The 18,839-nt window shown below is 34.1% G+C and overlaps 1 protein-coding gene across 1 annotated transcript in view; it reads left to right on the forward strand.

Annotated features, from left to right (window-relative positions):
• Positions 1 to 4,326: 4,326 nt before the first annotated feature.
• mri1 (methylthioribose-1-phosphate isomerase 1) overlaps positions 4,327 to 18,839 on the forward strand; it is a 30,843-nt gene continuing 16,330 nt past the window's right edge. The window contains exons 1-2 of the mRNA XM_056456177.1: positions 4,327 to 4,672; positions 16,162 to 16,385. Coding sequence (XP_056312152.1) covers positions 4,541 to 4,672; positions 16,162 to 16,385 — 356 coding nt within the window. The 5' untranslated portion in view covers positions 4,327 to 4,540. The remainder of the gene's footprint in view (positions 4,673 to 16,161; positions 16,386 to 18,839) is intronic.

Here is an 18,839-nt window from a genome sequence, read left to right on the forward strand (position 1 = left end):
TTGAGGGCCCTATCAAACAGTCGGCACAATAAGGCCGTGAAGTGTTTTGTGCGTTTTGTTGCAATTTTCGGACCAGCGCAACCATACCTGGCAACATTCGGATCTTAAAAACCGCGAGATTTTATCCAGGGGTGCGCGCGACGTGAAGAGCGGGGGTGAAGGTGCGTGTGAACTAGGGGGCAGGTGTGAAGATTGTTGCGCGTTGGTGCGTATAGGGACTAAACCAAAAAGCTGAAGAGTGTGGGGGGTGGGGATTTCCAGGATTTTTCCCGGAGACAGAACAATACGGGAGGTGGGCGGGAGATGGGTCTGAAATACAGGAGACTCCCAGGAAAAACGCGTGTTGGCAGGTATGAGCGCAACAGTCATTTTCCGTCACGTTGTTTAAATAGCAAATCCATTTGCGCCACTTTTGGAAACCTATGGGTGTTTCGGTCTAGAAAAGAGCTGTGTTAAGGCGCATTGTTGGTGCGTTGCAATTTTGAGGAACTGAAATAAACCGCGCCAATGACCAACTAAAAGCTGCTCTAAAGTCCAGCGCAGAGTGCGTTAGTTATGCGTAGGCCCACACAGAATCTGCGCGCAGAATTCCGCAGATTTTTAGCCCATCATTAATTCTGTTTATTTACTTGTGTAAATCTATATTTATTCAGTTTTTTAATTAATTACAGTAATAATATTGACTAATATGAAAATGTTCATCTGATTTATGTACAATGCAGTTTGTACAGTAATATTTTCTGTCGTTTCGTAGAGATATTAAATAAGACAGTGTTTCCCAACCCTGTTCCTGGAGGCACACCAACAGTACATATTTTGGATGTCTCCCTTTTCCGACCCATTAACTTCAGGTGTTGGAGTCTCTTCTGATGTTATGATAAGTTGATTCAGGTGTGTTTGATTAGGGAGAGGTTGAAAATGTGTACCGTTGGTGTGCCTTCAGGAACAGGGTTGGGAAACACTGATATAAGAGACTTGCTTTGTTTACCAAATAAAGTGAATCTAATTGGATTTGCATTGTAAAGTACAAGTTTAAAAGAGATTATTTTTTATTTCACATATTAAGGTTTTAGTTGTGATACTCCCAAATTAATTCCGCAGAAATCCGCAGATTTTTACCAAAATTCTCTGCAGAAATAGCAAAAAACATCTGCAGATTCCGTCTGGCCCTAATTATGCTTCTATGCAGTTTCAAACACTTACACATTGCTTAATACACACAAGATGTACAGCAACACACAAATATCTTTTTACAAATTAAAAAAAAAAAAAAAAAGATTATTTTTTACTTGTGTATAAAAACCAGTTCCTCCATGCCTTCTTCACCTCAGGGCTTTTTTCAGTTTATTCATGACAATTTGCATTTCTATAATGTTATTGTTATTAGCAGTATTATTTACTATATACATATTTATATTTATTTTATTAAAAACAAGCTTAAATTTGTCCACCAGTCAGGTTGAGGAGACGTCTGCATCACCAAATGGGCATAAGAACAGAACGTGTGTTTGGATATAACTCAGTTTTTTGAACACACTTCGTTATTATTGTTCATTTATTGCTTTGCTGGAAATTAGAACTGAATTTAGACATAGTTTTGAAACAAATCTTTGCGCTTAACAAATGAAATTAAATAGGTAGGCTGATGGAGGTTTTCAGTGGAGTGTGTACTTATCCATGAATGTAAATGAGTAAAGAGAAAGTAAAGAGGCCAAATGGAGGAGTCTCGATCTTTATTCTTGCTCTGCAGATGCTCAGTTTAACTGTTTGCCCGCTAGTGAAGCGCTCAGTTTTTCTACTTACAAAATCCGCCATGTAAATAGCAAATGTGCCTTTACTCATTTAGAGAATAAGCACAACCCTGTTCGACCATGCGCTGAGGCCCAAACCATATTTTTACGTCCTTAAAATAGCAAAAGTTCATTCTACACACCCTTAAGCTGCGGTCACACTGGGCTTTTCCTCCCATAGACTTCCATTCATACGCACACGAATGCGTCAGACCGGAAACGCAGGGTCATGCGTCAAGTTTCGCAGGTTGCTGCGGTGCAAAGTTCAAGCTTGGTGAACTCTGACCTGCAAAATCGCATCACTTGACTGCGTAAGACCAATCGAGGATCAAAACAGCACCTCTCTGGACAGAAATTTAAAACATGGAGCAATCGCTGGCTTTTTTAAATGTCTAATAAGCTTGTTTAACCCCGCCCCTTTTCGCAGCGCCGCACGACAGAATTTCACACACACAAAGCCCAGTGTGACCGTAGCTTTAATCCGTTCGTGCCATGCGCTTTAGACTTTGCATTTAGATCGTTAAAATAAAGCCGAGTCTATAGGCATGTGTGAGTACTTGACAAAGCAATTACCACAGACAATACAACCATATGTGCACATTACCCCCTACTGGCCTGGCATGCAAAGTACAGCGCTTTTAGACATTTCATGAGTCATTGTGTGTAGAAATAGTTTTAACAAACTTTAAAATAATGCTAAGATTAATTCTTCTCTTGTTTGTATAACATTATTATGTAAACATACCCTAAACATATTAGCATCCACACCAATTGTGGCAACTTTTATTTATTAAGTCCGCATGAATTCAAAATGGGGCAGCATGGTGGTGCAGTGGGTCGCCTCACAGCAAGAAGGTCGCTGGTTCGAGCCCCAGCTGGGCCAGCTGGCATTTCTGTGTGGAGTTTGCATGTTCTCCCAGTGTTGGCGTGGGTTTCCTCCGGGTGCTCCGGTTTCCCCCACAGTCCAAACACATGGTATAGGTGAATTGAATAAACTAAATTGTGAGTGTGTGCAAGACTGTGTGGGTGTTTCCCAGTGTTGGGTTGCGGCTGGAAGGGCATCCGCTGTGTAAAATGTGCTGGATAAGTTGGTGGTTCATTCCACTGTGGCGACCCCGGATTAATAAAGGGACTAAGCTGAAAAGAAAATGAATGAATGACGAATTTAAAATTTACAATGTTTATTTTGCTAGCGCACAATGCTAGTCTTAAATTGAATGGTTAATATGCACAAGTTAAGCTGCGGTCACACTGCACTTTTCTCCCCATAGACTTGCATTCATACACATACGAATGCGACTGACCGGAAACGCAAGCTCGTGCGTCAAGTTTTGCAATTTGCTGCTTGTAAAGTTCAAGCTTGATGAACTCTGACCTGCGAAATCGCATCATGTGACTGCGTGAGACCAATCGAAGATCAAAACATGACCTCTCTGTGTATAAATTTAAAATATGGACCAATCGCTCGCTTTTTTAAATGTCTAATCATCTTGTTTAATCCCGCCCCTTTTTCGCAATGTCGTACGCCAGAATTTCGCATGCTCAAACTCTAGTGTGATTGCGGCATAAATCCACTGATAAAACGTTTTGGTAATCTTCAATCAAAGGCTCACATCTGTTTCTGCTCTAGAACGGCTTCACTGATGACGTCAGTTTGACGGATCGGGCGGAATAGGCTTAGCCACGCCCCTACAACCTTCAGTTTGTGTGAGTAAAAGATGACAGGAGCAAAAATAATCCCCGCCCCCTACTCAATATTCAGTTTCAGTTGGAAATACATCATCATACAGGAAGATAAGTCTGCAGAAACGTCAGGTTCATTTTAAAAGAACGTGTAACAGCTTTGTCTTCTGCAGCTGTAAATGCCCGCCCTCTTTAAAGAATGATTGTGATTGGCTGTCAAGGTTTAGATCAGTAGAAAATTATTTAAAGTGATCCAAATGGTATTCTTCCTCTATCTCTTATTTTATTTTAAAGCTATACATTATATTTCTGTAAACTTAAAATATACAATACCAGATAGCAGTATCATCACAAAGCAGAATGAGCTCTCCTGTACAGCTAAAAATAACTCGGTGATCGATATATTAAATGTCCATATTATTAAACATTTATAGTTACCATACTTTCTCAAATGGAGCTAAATGTTTATAGTGTTTGTGTGTGCATGTGTGTATGTTTTGGTGCTATACTTAACCTGCAAATTCACATTTAAAGAGCTGAGAACATTTTTAAATCTCTAGTTTTTGTTACAAAGGCGAAAGCTATCGTAAGTTATGCCTTTTAGTTAGAATAATTCCTTTATATGATAATATCTCCTCGGATAATAATAATTATGTCTTCCAGAGTGTCCGTTCATCTACATAAACACAATCTTCCTCAGTGTGTTGAACATCTGCTCTTCATCAGGTCATTCACCCTCTCTAAGAATAGTCTGAATCGCTGTATTGTTGCTTATAGGAATAGTAATAAAGGGCTTCATCTGAATGTCAAAGGCTCCGCGGGATGATTGACAGGAGGAGGGCGTGGCCAAGCGCGCGGGGCTTCCTGCCGGAGCGAACACGCGGTTCCCTTCCGCGAGCCGTCAGTGCAGGCCTTTAAACTACGCCCACACCCCGCGATCCGCGACTCACCCCGCTTTCAGCACACCCCGAACCCACGCGACGCGAGACGGACTGACGGAACCCGTCACACATCAGCGCCCGCGCTTCCGGAACACCAACCGACAGCCGCATCTCGCAGTACGGGTCATGACGCTGGAAGCGATCCGGTACCGGTCCGGGTCTCTGCAGATCCTCAATCAGCTGCTGCTGCCGCGGGAAACCGTGTACGACGAGATCCGCTCGGTGCGGGACGGATATGAGGCCATCAAGAGCATGAAGGTAACGCTACAGCAGCGGGCCCGACCGACGGCTCCTCAGCCCGGTTCCGTTCGCGTCTGAGCGACCGGTTGAGGATCCTTTGTGTCGGATCGGGGATCGGGGTCGCGCTTTGTTCGTGCGGGTGCATGTGTGATCTGCATAACCTGCGCTTGATCTAAAGTCACTGAGAATATGTGTTTATGCTGGAGGAAATTGGCTGATTGCAGTGTATGAATCCGAGTTTAACGTTATTAATACAATCCTAGTTGGTCTACAGGAATGATGATGATGATGGTGATCATCTAAAACTGGGATGAAGGATTGTGCGCATCAGGATGCGATCTTTTATTTATTAATTTATTTCTATTTATTTGAATAATGCACGCAGCTGATTAGCCAGCTAACGATTACAGAGCCTAATATTTGACGGTAGATTATGATTGTAAATATAAAATAAAATAAAATCACGTGGGAACCGTACAGTAACGTTAAAGGAACGTAAATATTAAACATTTCCTAGAAAAAAAAACCTAATGGGAACCATTCAATATTATTACAGAGCCTAATATTTGACGGTAGTTTATGATTGTAAATATAAAATAAAATCACGTGGGAACCGTACAGTAACGTTAAAGGAACGTTAATATTAAACATTTCCTAGAAAAAAACCTAATGGGAACCATTCAATATTATTACAGAGCCTAATATTTGACGGTAGTTTATGATTGTAAATATAAAATAAAATAAAATCACGTGGGAACCGTACAGTAACGTTAAAGGAACGTAAATATTAAACATTTCCTAGAAAAAAAGACCTAATGGGAACCATTCAATATTATTACAGAGCCTAATATTTGACGGTAGTTTATGATTGTAAATATAAAATAAAATAAAATCACGTGGGAACCGTACAGTAACGTTAAAGGAACGTTAATATTAAACATTTCCTAGAAAAAAAACCTAATAGGAACCATTCAATATTATTACAGAGCCTAATATTTGACGGTAATTTATGATTGTAAATATAAAATAAAATAAAATCACGTGGGAACCGTAAACCAACGTTAAAGGAACGTTAATATTAAACATTTCCTAGAAAAAAAAACTAATAGGAACCATTCAATATTATTTGGGGAACGTTCATTTGAAAATGTTCCTAAAAGAAAATCACATGGGAACCATAAACACTTAAGAGCAACGTTCATTTAGAGATGTTACTAAAATAAAATTAAATAGGAACTAGGGCTGGACGATGTAGCAAAAATACAACCTCAATAATTATTTTCCACATTGAATGGTAACAATAATGTTTGATTAAGAGTTGTTAATCCTTCCAGATTTAAAAGAGCGCCACAACAATAACTCAAGCCACTATAATCAAATGGTCCATTAAATTGCCAATCATATTTTCAGCAGATACATTTTTTTTTTTTTGGTGGCTGAAAATTCGGTTCATCTCTGATATCAGCACACTTTCAGATTCCCATTGTTGCACGTTTCTGCTGTGTGATTGGCTCTTAGATCAATATAGAGTAAAGGAAGTCCAGAGCTTATCATTGTTATTGACACTAATTTGATCACGATGCGATATAATATCGTTTATCTGCCCTAATGGGAAATATTCACTAACTTTATGGAGGAAAATTCTGTTAACATCTTTTATTGTGTTTTAAATTTATTGAACTTTTATTTTGTATCATTGCTGCTGAGTGATGTTTTTGACTGTTAAATTGTTAAAGGAACAGTCCACTCAAAAATGAAAACGCATCGTTCACTTACTAACTCACCTGCAGCCTTCGTGTATTTTAGTTTGTGTATATTTGGGTGAACTGTGATTGTTCAATTATCAGTATCACAATAAGTTAAAATAATTCAGTGCATCCCCAAACCCATGTTTGTTTGTTTGTTTGTTTTGTTTTTGGTCATTCATTCATTTTTAAATGCTAATTTATTCTAATTAGAACGTAACTCTGTTTTAATGCGCTTTTTATTTTAATTATATAGTATATAGTGAGTAGGGCTGCACAATATATGGTTTCAGCATCGATATCGCAATGTGTGCTTAATCACATTAATAGTCGCAATAGTCACATCTCTAATATCAACACACTTTTACGTTCCCTTTGTTGAACATTTCTGCTTTGTGATTGGCGGTTAGATCAACATAGAGTAAAAATAATAAAGTCCAGAGCTTATCATTGTTATTGACGCAGATTTTATCTTGATTCGATATATCATTTATCAGCCGTAATTGGACACATTCACTAACCTTATGGAGGAAAATTCTGTAAACAGCTGTAAACAAAATGTTTTATTGAACTTTAATTAAATTTTCTTTGCTGCTGAGTGATGTTTTTGACTGTTCAGCATTTTTATTGAGTTTTAAATTGGTAAATGAACAGTCCACTCAAAAGTCACTCAGCCTGCCAAGACTATTAGTTATTATGTATTTGGGTGAAATATTATTGTTTAATTATCAGTATCACAATGTTAAAATAACCGTATGCGTCCCAAAACCCATGTTTTTTGTTTGTTTTGTTTTTGGTCATATAATCAAATTTTTGAATGCTAATTAATGCTAATTAGAAACTAACTCAGTTCTAATGCACTTTTATGTTAAATTGTTGTTGATCAATGCATAAATGTGACACACATAAACTGTGAACCATCGCACAAAATTATATATATATATATATATATATATATATATATATATATATATATATATATACACACACACATACAGGTGAAGTCAGAATTATTAGCCCTCGCTTATTTTTTCCCTCAATTTCTGTTTAATGGAGAGATTTTTTTCAACACATTTCTGCACATAATAGTTTTAATAACTCATCTCTAATAACTGGTTTATTTTATCTTTGTCATGATGACAGTAAATAATATTTGACTAGATATTTTTCAAGACACTTCTATACAGCTTAAAGTGACATTTAAAGGCTTAACTGGGTTAATTAGGTGAACTAGGCAGGTTAGAGTAATTAGGCAAGTTATTGTATAATGATGGTTTGTTCTGTAGACTATTGAAAAAAATACATAGCTTAAAGGGGCTAATAATTTTGACCTTTAAAATGTTTTTTTTTTAATTAATAACTGCTTTTATTCTAGCCAAAATAAAGCAAATAAGACTTTCTCCAGGAGAAAAAATATTATCAGACATACTGTGAAAATTTCCTTGCTCTGTTCAACATCATTTGGGAAATATTTAAAAAAGAGAGAAGCAATAAAAGGCAGGCTAATAATTCTGACTTCAACCGTATATATATTAGTGAGTATAGAGCTGCAAAAATATCGTTTCCGCAATAGTCACATCGCATAGATATGCAGAGTTGAGTTTGACTTTGCGGTGTAATTTTTACATTGACATATACAAAACAAAAAAACGTGCACTATTTATTTCATTTTAGCTTTGCTTTGTTATATTTATCTATGCTTGTAATTAGCTTATTACATGTTATGCATCATTCACTCCCCTACAGAATCATCCCAGTCAATCAAATTTAATACATTCGGTAACACTTGAGGGACAGATTCTCACTATTAACTAAGTTGCTTATTAGCATGCGTGTTATTAAGATTGCGGCTGCTTATTAGTACTTCTAAATCACATGTTCTGTATGATCGTATTCTACATCCCTAATCCTAACGAAATAACCTAAATTACCTTAATAACTATTAATAAGGAGCAAGTTAGGAGTTTATTGAAGCAAAAGTTAAAGCGGTTTGCTAAGAGTGAGAACTGAACCTTGAAATAAAGTGTGGCCAAAAAGTCTTTCCAAGTATAATACAGTATGTCGCAATATATACCGCAGAAAAGCAAAATGTCAGATTTTTCAATATCGTGCAGCCTTATTATTGAGTATATAACTTTTGTAGATTACTAGTTATTACTTGTAATTAATAAATTACAATGATGCCTGAGAATTTGATATGGTGGTCTGCTCATCTCAAAGACTTTTGTAATTGAACATTTTAATTAACTTAACTATTAATATTTTTAATTAACTCAATATTTTTATAGATTAATATCATCATTATTATTTATCATAAGAAATTTTAAACGGTTTGTGCAGTACGAATTAATAATATTATAGTAATATTTCTTTATGTAATCCATTTTTGTAATTTAATTCAATAATAATGATTATATCTTTTGTAATTAGCTGCGTTTCCTTAATTTCCTCGTGAATAAAACATTGTGAATGCAGTTTCATAACTCATAAAAAGGATTTATGCCTGGCAAATTTTCTCAATTCCCCGACCAGTGGCAAAATACTGGTTTATTATTAGTGCTTGGTTTAATGTGATCAGCTCCTTATTGTTTGCCAACACATGTCGCGACCTCACAAAGGTGTCGTTGCGCTCCCTAAACCTTTAATTTTCCTCCTCAATTCATTGTAGTCTTGATTAATGCAGTGCATAATTAATGTGTTGGGGTGATGGTTTTCCGGCAGCCATGTCTGCGCCTCATTAATAGTCGTTACTGCAAATATCTGGCATGAATTATTGATCAATCTGAGGGGCTCGGGCTTGTGCCAGGCGCTGTCACTGTCATCAGAGCTTTACTGATGATGGGGAAATGACAATCACACACCGCCGTTTAAGTTACGAACACACACACAGGAGAGTCTGCGCTGTCGATAAATCTAAAGAAACACATCTGAAGTCTCCAGGAAAGATTTACATATCAATGTCTGATTGTTCTTCTCCGTAAGGTGATGTCATACTATCGTTTACACACCATGAGGTCATTTGTTTAAGAAGCTGATTAAATGACGATGATGTCATCATTCTATGGAAGGCGATCCGGGGGGAAGTGACTGCATGAAAGAAACCCATGGAATTTGATCACACTTTGGCTGTAGATTTACAGATTTTAATGGAAAATTACCAGTAAAATTGCCATAGAGAGCCTTTTTTTATTATTCTGGTAAATTTACGGAATAAGAAGTTGTAACATTAACAGTCAATTGCCGTAAATTTTATTGTGTGAGCAGTGCTAATTTGAATTTTACAGGTAAAGCCATTCTTTTAATATTACGGCAATTTACTGGTAATATACTGGTAATTTACTTGTATTAAATTGGTAATATACTGGTAATTTGCTGGTATTATACTGGTAGTATACTGGTAGTATACTGGTAATATACTGGTAATTAACTTGTATTATACTGGTAGTATACTGGTAATATACTGGTATTTACTGGTAATACTGGAGCTTCTGCAGCTGATCTGTCTATGAGCTGACATCCGAGCGATCCGCTGAGGAATTGACTGATCTTCGTGTCTTTAAAACCCTCCACTGTCCATGTGTCTGTGTTTACACTTGGTGAACTGCGGTGAAGAGTAGGGCCAGACGGTATCTGCAGACATTTTTTGCCATTTCTGCTCAGAATTGTGTTAAAAACCTGCTTATTTATGGGGAATTATTTTGGAAGTATCATATCTAAAACCTTAATATATAAAATAAAAAGTAATACCTTAACTTTTTTAATTTTATTGTGTACAAAGCAAATATAATTAGATCTACTTTATTTGGTAAACAAAGCAAGTCTCATATAATATCCACACTAAAAAACAGAAAATATTACTTAACAAACTGCATTGTACATAAATCTGATGAACATTGTCATATTAGTCAATAATATTACTGTAATTAATTTAAAAACTGAATAAATATAAATTTACACAAGTAAATAAACAGAATCAATGATAGGCTAGAAATCTGCTGAATTCTGCGCGTGCAAATTTCTTGTGGGCCTCGTGAGGAGTAATGAACGTCATGGCCAATCACAGTCATTTCTGTTGAGCACATGAACACAATGGCCAATCAGCGGTGTTTAAGAACATGCCCAACAGCGCTCAATGTTAGCAGGAAATAGACGTTTTTAAAAATTTCAGTATGGATTGGTACTGAACTCCATCCTTTTGAAAACCGTAACTTGAGATTATATTTGCATTTGTGATTATGCTGGAAAACTCGCATACAAATAGCAAACTATATGTTCATTACGTAAGGCATAATGTACATCTAGCCGGTTATCGAAGAATAGCACGTTTATCAGCTGCTTTATATAAGATTGAACGGTTTATTTTGCATAAACATCCAGCTGGATGTACTTTAACCTGCTTATTAAATGGATGCTTGCCACAAAACTAAACTATTAAACACAATAGCTTCCATGCAAAAATGCTAAATTAAATTTATGTGCAAAACTTGAATATCGCATAAAAGACATGCGAATAAAGCACTGTTTCCATTCGATAAACCAACAAAATCGTCACTTCCTGATTAACTGGCACCAAATATCAACAGTAAAAGCTGAATTTGCTGTGGTAGGAGAGGGTGCAGGAATCTTTTCCTTATTTAATAAATGACTTGCGCCTCAGAAGACAATGCCGACTCGCACTGAACGTGTGGTGGCGTTTGAAGTCACTGAGCGCAGACGCTCTTTACAGTTCTGTAGGTAATTAATAATATAATAACACTGATGGTGAAATGGTTAAGGTGTTTTAGAATGACCAAAACAACATTTCAGATGTTTTACAGTGTGCTCAGCCTGCTGGTTTGTCCATTCACACATATTTTTATCATCACATGATCTTTTATAACAAAATCACATGACCTTTTTAATGCGCATGCTGGAGTTTGTAGTTTATGCACATCAATTTTAAAGGATAAACTTCTTATTCAATAAAAATTGATGCGCATTTTGGTGTTTCCATCAGTCATCATTTTTTCCATCATCATTTTTTATGCGCAAATCCAACATGCAAATAAAAATAGGTGGATGGAAACATAGCTATTGATCTAAGCTGTAATAATTTACTAACTGTAACAAAAGCTTGCAGAAACAAAAAATGGCTGAATGCAGCCTACACTAACCTATTTGTATTATTATTCAAGCACAAGATGGCACCAAACTGTTAATAACAGTGGCGTTACAGATATGTATGTAAATATATTCACTAATGCTCAAGATGGTTTGTAGTACCAAGATAAACCGGTGTTATTAGTTTTACCAGTTGTTGTCTGAGAATAACGTACCTATGAAGTTTGTGATTTAACCAATCAGAATCAAGTATTCCAGAGAGCTGCATAGCAATGAAGGATATTAAGTGGTACACAGGCATGTCGTATATCATTTATTGGCGCATCAAACTGCGTAAATAAGCATTAAAATGTACGATTACATTTTAGAATTGGAATCACCAATAAAACTAAACAATAACTCTCTTAAGTCTCATTTCTAAACATTCGAACCACACAAAATCTGAAATTATTTTTAGGTTGTCCAAGCTAATGTGCACTCAAAGGGAACCAGATCACGACACAACCTCATTTATGGCTCTTAATGTTTACGTTTTACACATTATCATCCTCTGAATAATATCTCGTATCTGAAGTCATTACCAACTTTGTCTTGTTGACAAATCTCCTCCCAAAATGACAGCGACCGCTCTGTTTACAAGTTTGTTGGTGTTCGAGTAGTTGCTGTCATGTGATGTGCGTTTGACAGGACAGACTGTACCTCGCGTTCGTTTCATATAGATTACAAAACCAGAGAACATTTGTTTTCAAGTGTAGTTGGTTCATTTAAAACAGAGATTTAAAGCTTTATGTGGATATATTTCACTTGGTTGTGAAGCAAGTATTCGCTGAGATTCCAGTGTATTTGATGACCAGGAGCTTCATTCGCCATATTGATCGTAACGCTTTTCCCTATTCAAAACTATACGAGTGACACGTCTTGTGTATTCTATAGTCGTTAGTTCTACCACATTCCAAACGATGTCATAATTGTCTGTTGTTGTTAGGATTTGAAGTTCTAAATAAACGATGACATCATATTTACTGTAATTTGTCCCGGAGTGATTAGTCATCTGTGATGAGCTGTGGATGAATCATCTCTCTCGAACTCTTCAGCAGGAGTACACTCAGTATTACTTTTGCAGTATTTTATGCATGTTTGTCTCATTAAAGGGTTATGAGCTGTCTTTTTATATTTTGAACTGTCCTCAAAAGTCCACTTACAATGTTATCAAGAACTCCACATCCAAAAAACATCCTAATTTCGAAGTAATGGACTGTTTTGACCATCATCTGTCGACTCTGCGGTAAACACAGACTGGTGTGATTAGCTGACAGTTCTGCTTATTTAAACACGTTCAGTGCTTTGTTTTTAAGATTCAGCCTCAGAGTTAGAATGGTCAACTGTGTGAACGCTGATGTAGACTTCTACATGTGTGTTCGATAGACTTCATGCTTCCTTTTGCTCTGATTTAAGTTCAAAATGCATAAATATTTAGTACACATTAAACTGTGTAATAGCAAATCAACAGTGAATGCTTAATGAAAACTGTTATTCACACCAGTGTCGCAACATTACTGTCAGATCCAGCATAGTCAGCGCTGCATCATCTGAATTTGGGTAAACAGTGTGATTTGTGTTTTCATAAGTTGGCACTGCAGGAGTTTGTTGTCTTCAGATTAGGTATGGGCCGGTATAAGATTGTGACGGTATGATAACTTTGGATATAAATATCACGGTTTCATAGTAACAGGTATTGTGATTACTGCTCTAAAATATGCTAATTTTAAATGTTTGGGTACAAAAACAACAACGTTTTTCCCCATTGAACACAATATATTTTATATTAGGAAACATTTTAAAATATCTTAGAACAAAAAGCATGTAAAACCAGGAGTAGTTTGCAAAAGTAGGTTTCGTATAAAACTTGATGGAGCGTGAAAAACAGTGCTTCGTAGAGAAAATCGAAGTGACTCCACTTTTGTTCAGGCTGACCCAGGGATTCCAGATATGTAAAGTTTTTGAGTCTACGAGAAACTGTGTACGAATGTGGGCCAAAATAATAAAATTTGTTTGTTTTTACAGGGTTTCTGCAGATATTATAATGTCAAATTTAAGACTTTTTAAGACCTTTTTAAGACCATTAAGTATTAAATTTAAGACCTCTATCACAATTTCAAAAACACGCACACACATAAATAGAAAGTGCAAAATCCCAGAATTTGTGGTCAAATAAATGTATTCAAATTAACCAGTACTGAAGACAGGTTAGATGCACCATAAACTACAGAAAAAACAAACAAACAAACATCTTAAGGCTGATTTATACTTCACTGCATCATGCACCTCACGAAACAGATGAGGCTTCAATACCTAATGCGTTCGCCGTTGAGATATTCTTTTAAGTGACAGGCAGTGGTCAAAAGAAACAGACAGGAAAGTCAGACGCATAAACAGAGAAGTAGAAAGTTTCTGGAACTACGTCATATCATTAATATCATTGAAGATTTTTATACTAATTGTTTTTTTATTATTTTTTATAACTTATTATAATGATTATAAGGATTTTTACAACAGTTCAAGATTTTTTAAATCAAGCTTTGATGCATCACTTGCTGTTGTTTATTTCTCAGACAGTTCTACCTATTAAAGTTAAATATTAATGGCAACAGAACATGGGTCGCTCTACGGTTATATTTTTTATTATGGCAAGAATAAAAGCAAACAAAAGTACACTTAATAAAAAATACTGACGTTTTTATTTTGCCCACTCCTTAATTCCCACATTACTGTCTGGCTAGTTTCTGTCCTCTTCTTATAAGCTAAAAAGGCAATAATGGTCCAACATTCCATTCCTAAAGCCTAGAAATTGGACATCAGTATATTGTAAATTGATTGGTTCATATATTCCTTTCCAGATATCAAAGACATCATTTGTTACTTAATTAAATTTTTTTTACTTGTTTTAAATTCAAAATTGTAATATAAACGTCAGTGTAAAACCTGTGAATGGTGAAAAAACACTCTGTAATTCTGTCATTCTGGGTCTACTTTTGCATGGCCTCTTTTTTTGTTTTAACAAACGTATCCCTCAGGTTTTTCCAAACTTTTCCAAAAACGTTCTTCCTTTCCCGCTGTTGTTGCTATTTTTAGCTAAGAATTATTGGTCATCTGGTTCTCCCTATGATCATGGACGGATCATAAAGATGTCTGTACAGTCATACCTGATTCAGACAAAATCTCTTCAAAGTGTTTCATACTCAAATCAAACGCTGCTAACTGTTCACCCGAGTCTCAAAAAATTTCATGAGCTCCGCCAGCCGAAATCATGTCGCGCGCCCCCAAAGCGAAACTCCGCAAACACAACGATGACGTCACTGTCACTGAGTTCAATAACCGAAAGCTGATTGGCTATTATTGCATGTTGGTCTCATTTATAGTTGTAATACCGCAAGGTTACATTTGGACTAGTGAAATAAAGAACTACAACACCACGAAAACCAAGCGACAACAACAAACAAGAATTTAAATGAGCATCGGAAAAATATTTAAGACCTAGAACAGCGAATTTAGGACTTTTTAAGGGCAAAAAGGCCTTTTTTTTAAAATATATTTTTTATTTTTTTTATTTATTTATTTTTTTTATTTTAGACTTTTAAGACCCCACGGAAACACTAATTTAGCGCTGTAGCACCACCTATGGGCTGATTTTGATTATTCTTTTTATCTGAGTAGCAGTGAGGACTGCTACCATCTGACAAAGTTTGAAGCCTCTAGGCCTTACAGTTTGGCCTGGGCAATAGTAATTATAGCTGAAATAAAATAATAATAATAATAATAATAAAAATCCTAACAAAAACAATTGGGTTTCAGCACTTCTCACTTGAACCCCTAAAAAAACAACAACAACTGTACATATACCATAGGAACGGTGTAACAGAACACTCTGGTGGTTTTAAAACCTTGACTTTTGCAAACCGTGGTAAACCTTGGTAAAAACCGTGGTAAAACTGGTTATCATCCCATGCCTACTTCAGATCATCAATTGGTTTCTGCATAGACTTGTGTTTTGTCTTATTGTCTTATTTTTTTTTACCTTCTGCTGTGGTATCAGTGGGCGAAGCTAAACAGGCAATTATGTAGATGTGGGGGCGGGGCTTATCCACTATTACATAATAAAGTCTTATTACATAAAATTTGTGGATCTAAAACTCCACATTTATAATCCTCTTAACTAAATAACTAAATCCTCAAAATTAATAACAGACGGCTGCTTCTCACTCACGGCTGTTAATGAGGCTGAGATGGTCACTAGTGGGTGGGGCTTTCTCACTCTGACACGTACAAAGGGAGAATGTCAATCAAAGTGTTTCTGCAGACTGTTTTTATCAAGAGGGATTATAACAAATACAATTAATTACGTTGTACAATTAGAGGCTGGTAATATTCACACACTGCTGACACACAACTGTGTTTAAACCCCTTATAAAAGTGACTTTGGCATAACAGGTCCCCTTTAAATCTCAAATCATAAATATTCCATTCAAGTATAAACTACTTAATTACTCTAAATAAAGATGAGAAGCTGATCTGAGTGTGTGTAGCTCCTCATATAGAGTGTTAACGATGTCAGCTGGAGCTATGGAAAGGTGCTATATAAATAATATTGTGTGTGTCGCTCAGGTGCGCGGCGCTCCTGCCATTGCCATCGTGGGCTGTCTGAGTCTGGCAGTGGAGCTGCGGGCGGGCGCCGGTGCTGAAGACCTGGTCTCCTTCGTCAGGGACTCCCTGTGCCACCTGACCTCCGCACGGCCCACCGCCGTCAACATGGGCAGAGCCGCGCGAGAACTCATGGAGTTCACTGAGAACGAAAGCATGGAGAAGAACACAGAGCAGCTCCGAGACAGGTGACACACACACGTACACACTGATGGCTGAGACATGGCAGTAATTAAAACAGATGCAAAGTGTTGCTTTACTTGTGTCTGTGAAAAAAAAAAAAGGATTGATTATTTCCCTTTTCAGTGCACATTTTTCTTTTTGTGTTTTTGACTAGGATGTGTTTCAATGATTACCTGAGCATATAATTAGTCAAAAACTGCATATTTTCAGAATGGTTATGAAGAGATTGGACCAAATGTAAAAATCAAATTATTGTTAATAATACTAATATATTTTAAAGTATATATTTCACGTTTAAAAAAGGAATTCATATACATAATTATTATGAATTTGTTGTTATTATTATTATCATTATTATTATTATAGTTATTGTTATTAATATTATATTATTATTATTATTATTATTATTGTTATTATTATTATTATATTATTGTTATTATTATTGTTATATTATTATTATTGTTATTATTATTATATTATTGTTATTATTGTTACTATTATATTATTATTATTGTTATTGTTGTTGTTATTAATATTTTATTGTTATTATTGTTATTATTATTATTATTGTTGTTGTTATTATTATATTATTGTTATTATTATTATTATATTATTATTGTTATTATTATATTATTATTATTATTGTTATTATTATGATTATTGTATTATTATTATTATTATTGTTATTATTGATTATTATTATTTTTATTATTGTTATTATTATATTATTATTATTGTTGTTGTTATTAATATTTTATTGTTATTATTATTATTATTATATTATTATTATTATTATATTATTATTATTATTGTTATTATTGATTATTATTATTTTTATTGTTATTGTTGTTGTTATTATTGATTATTATTATTTTTATTATTGTTATTGTTGTTGTTATTATTATGATGATGATTATTATTATTGTTGTTATTATTATTATTGTTATTATTGTTATTGTTATTATGATGATGATGATGATTATTATTATTATGATTATTAATAATAATAATATATTATTATTGTTATTATTATGATTATTATTATTATTATTGTTATTATTATGATGATGATTGTTATTATTATGATTATTATTGTTATTATTATTGTTATTATTATGATGATGATGATGATTATTATTGTTATTATTATGATTATTATTATTATTGTTATTATTATTATATTATAATTATTGTTATTATTATAATTATTATATTATTATTATTATTATTATATTATTATTGTTATTATTATGATTATTATTGTTATTATCATTGTTATTATTTATTATTATTATTTTATTGTTATTATTGTTGTTATTATTATGATGATGATGATGATGATTATTATTGTTAATATTATTGTTGTTGTTATGATGATGATGACGATTATTATTATTATTATTATTGTTATTATTATTATTATTATTATTATTAATAATAATATATTATTATTGTTATTATTATGATTATAATTGTTGTTATTATTATTATTATAGTTATTGTTGTTATTATTATGATGATGATGATTATTATTATTGTTATTATTATATTATTGTTATTATTATATTATTATCATTATTGTTGTTGTTGTTATTATTTATATATAAAATATTATAAATTGTTTAAATACTTGTTGCATTATGTGTTTAAGAAGATTTAGAAAATAAGAATAGAAACTGTCTGAAAATGTGCATCAAATATTCATCGTTCACAAATATCATATTAAATTGTATATTTGCAATAATTATTATTTTTGCAATTAAGTATTTTAAATTATTTACATATTTGTAATATTTTAAAATGTTTTAAATGATTTACACGTAGTTCAATATCAGTTTAACCCTTTGACTGCCCCTCTACCAAATGGTTGACCATGTTTTGACTGTTTTAAATAATGACTGTTTAAGGCATTTAAAGCATGACTGTTTTAAATAATGGCTTACACACAGCATTGTTGGTTTACAAAAAAACATCAAACATCCTGTTGCATTACTACACTTGCTTTTGGTTTTATTGTAAAAATGACAAGAAAACATGTTAAATGAGAATCTGAAATATTTTATGGCATACTTTTAAAAGTAAAGGTGATTCAGTGTTCAAAAGGTTTTATTTTGAATATGTTTTAAAATAAATTGGTCTTATACTTCAGATTTTTCATAGTATATGTATTAAGTTCGGTACTTTTACCATAAACTGACATATCAACCATTTGGTGGAGGCTGATATTTTAGAAATTATGGGATGTGTTGAAACAAAATGCACTGAGTGTGTTAACTAGCGTCATTAGGAGTTAACACATGCAGTCCAAACATTTTTTTTCTTGGGGTAGTTAAAGGCTTAAAGCAGTGGGGATCAAGGTTTATTGAAAAGTTTAAAACTTAATAAAGCACAACTAATATGCCCAAAATCAAATTATTAATTAAAATCCAACACAAATATAAATATATATAAAATCAAGA

The sequence above is a fragment of the Danio aesculapii genome, chromosome 1, assembly GCF_903798145.1.
Source record: "Danio aesculapii chromosome 1, fDanAes4.1, whole genome shotgun sequence".
In the NCBI taxonomy this organism is placed as follows: domain Eukaryota; kingdom Metazoa; phylum Chordata; class Actinopteri; order Cypriniformes; family Danionidae; genus Danio; species Danio aesculapii.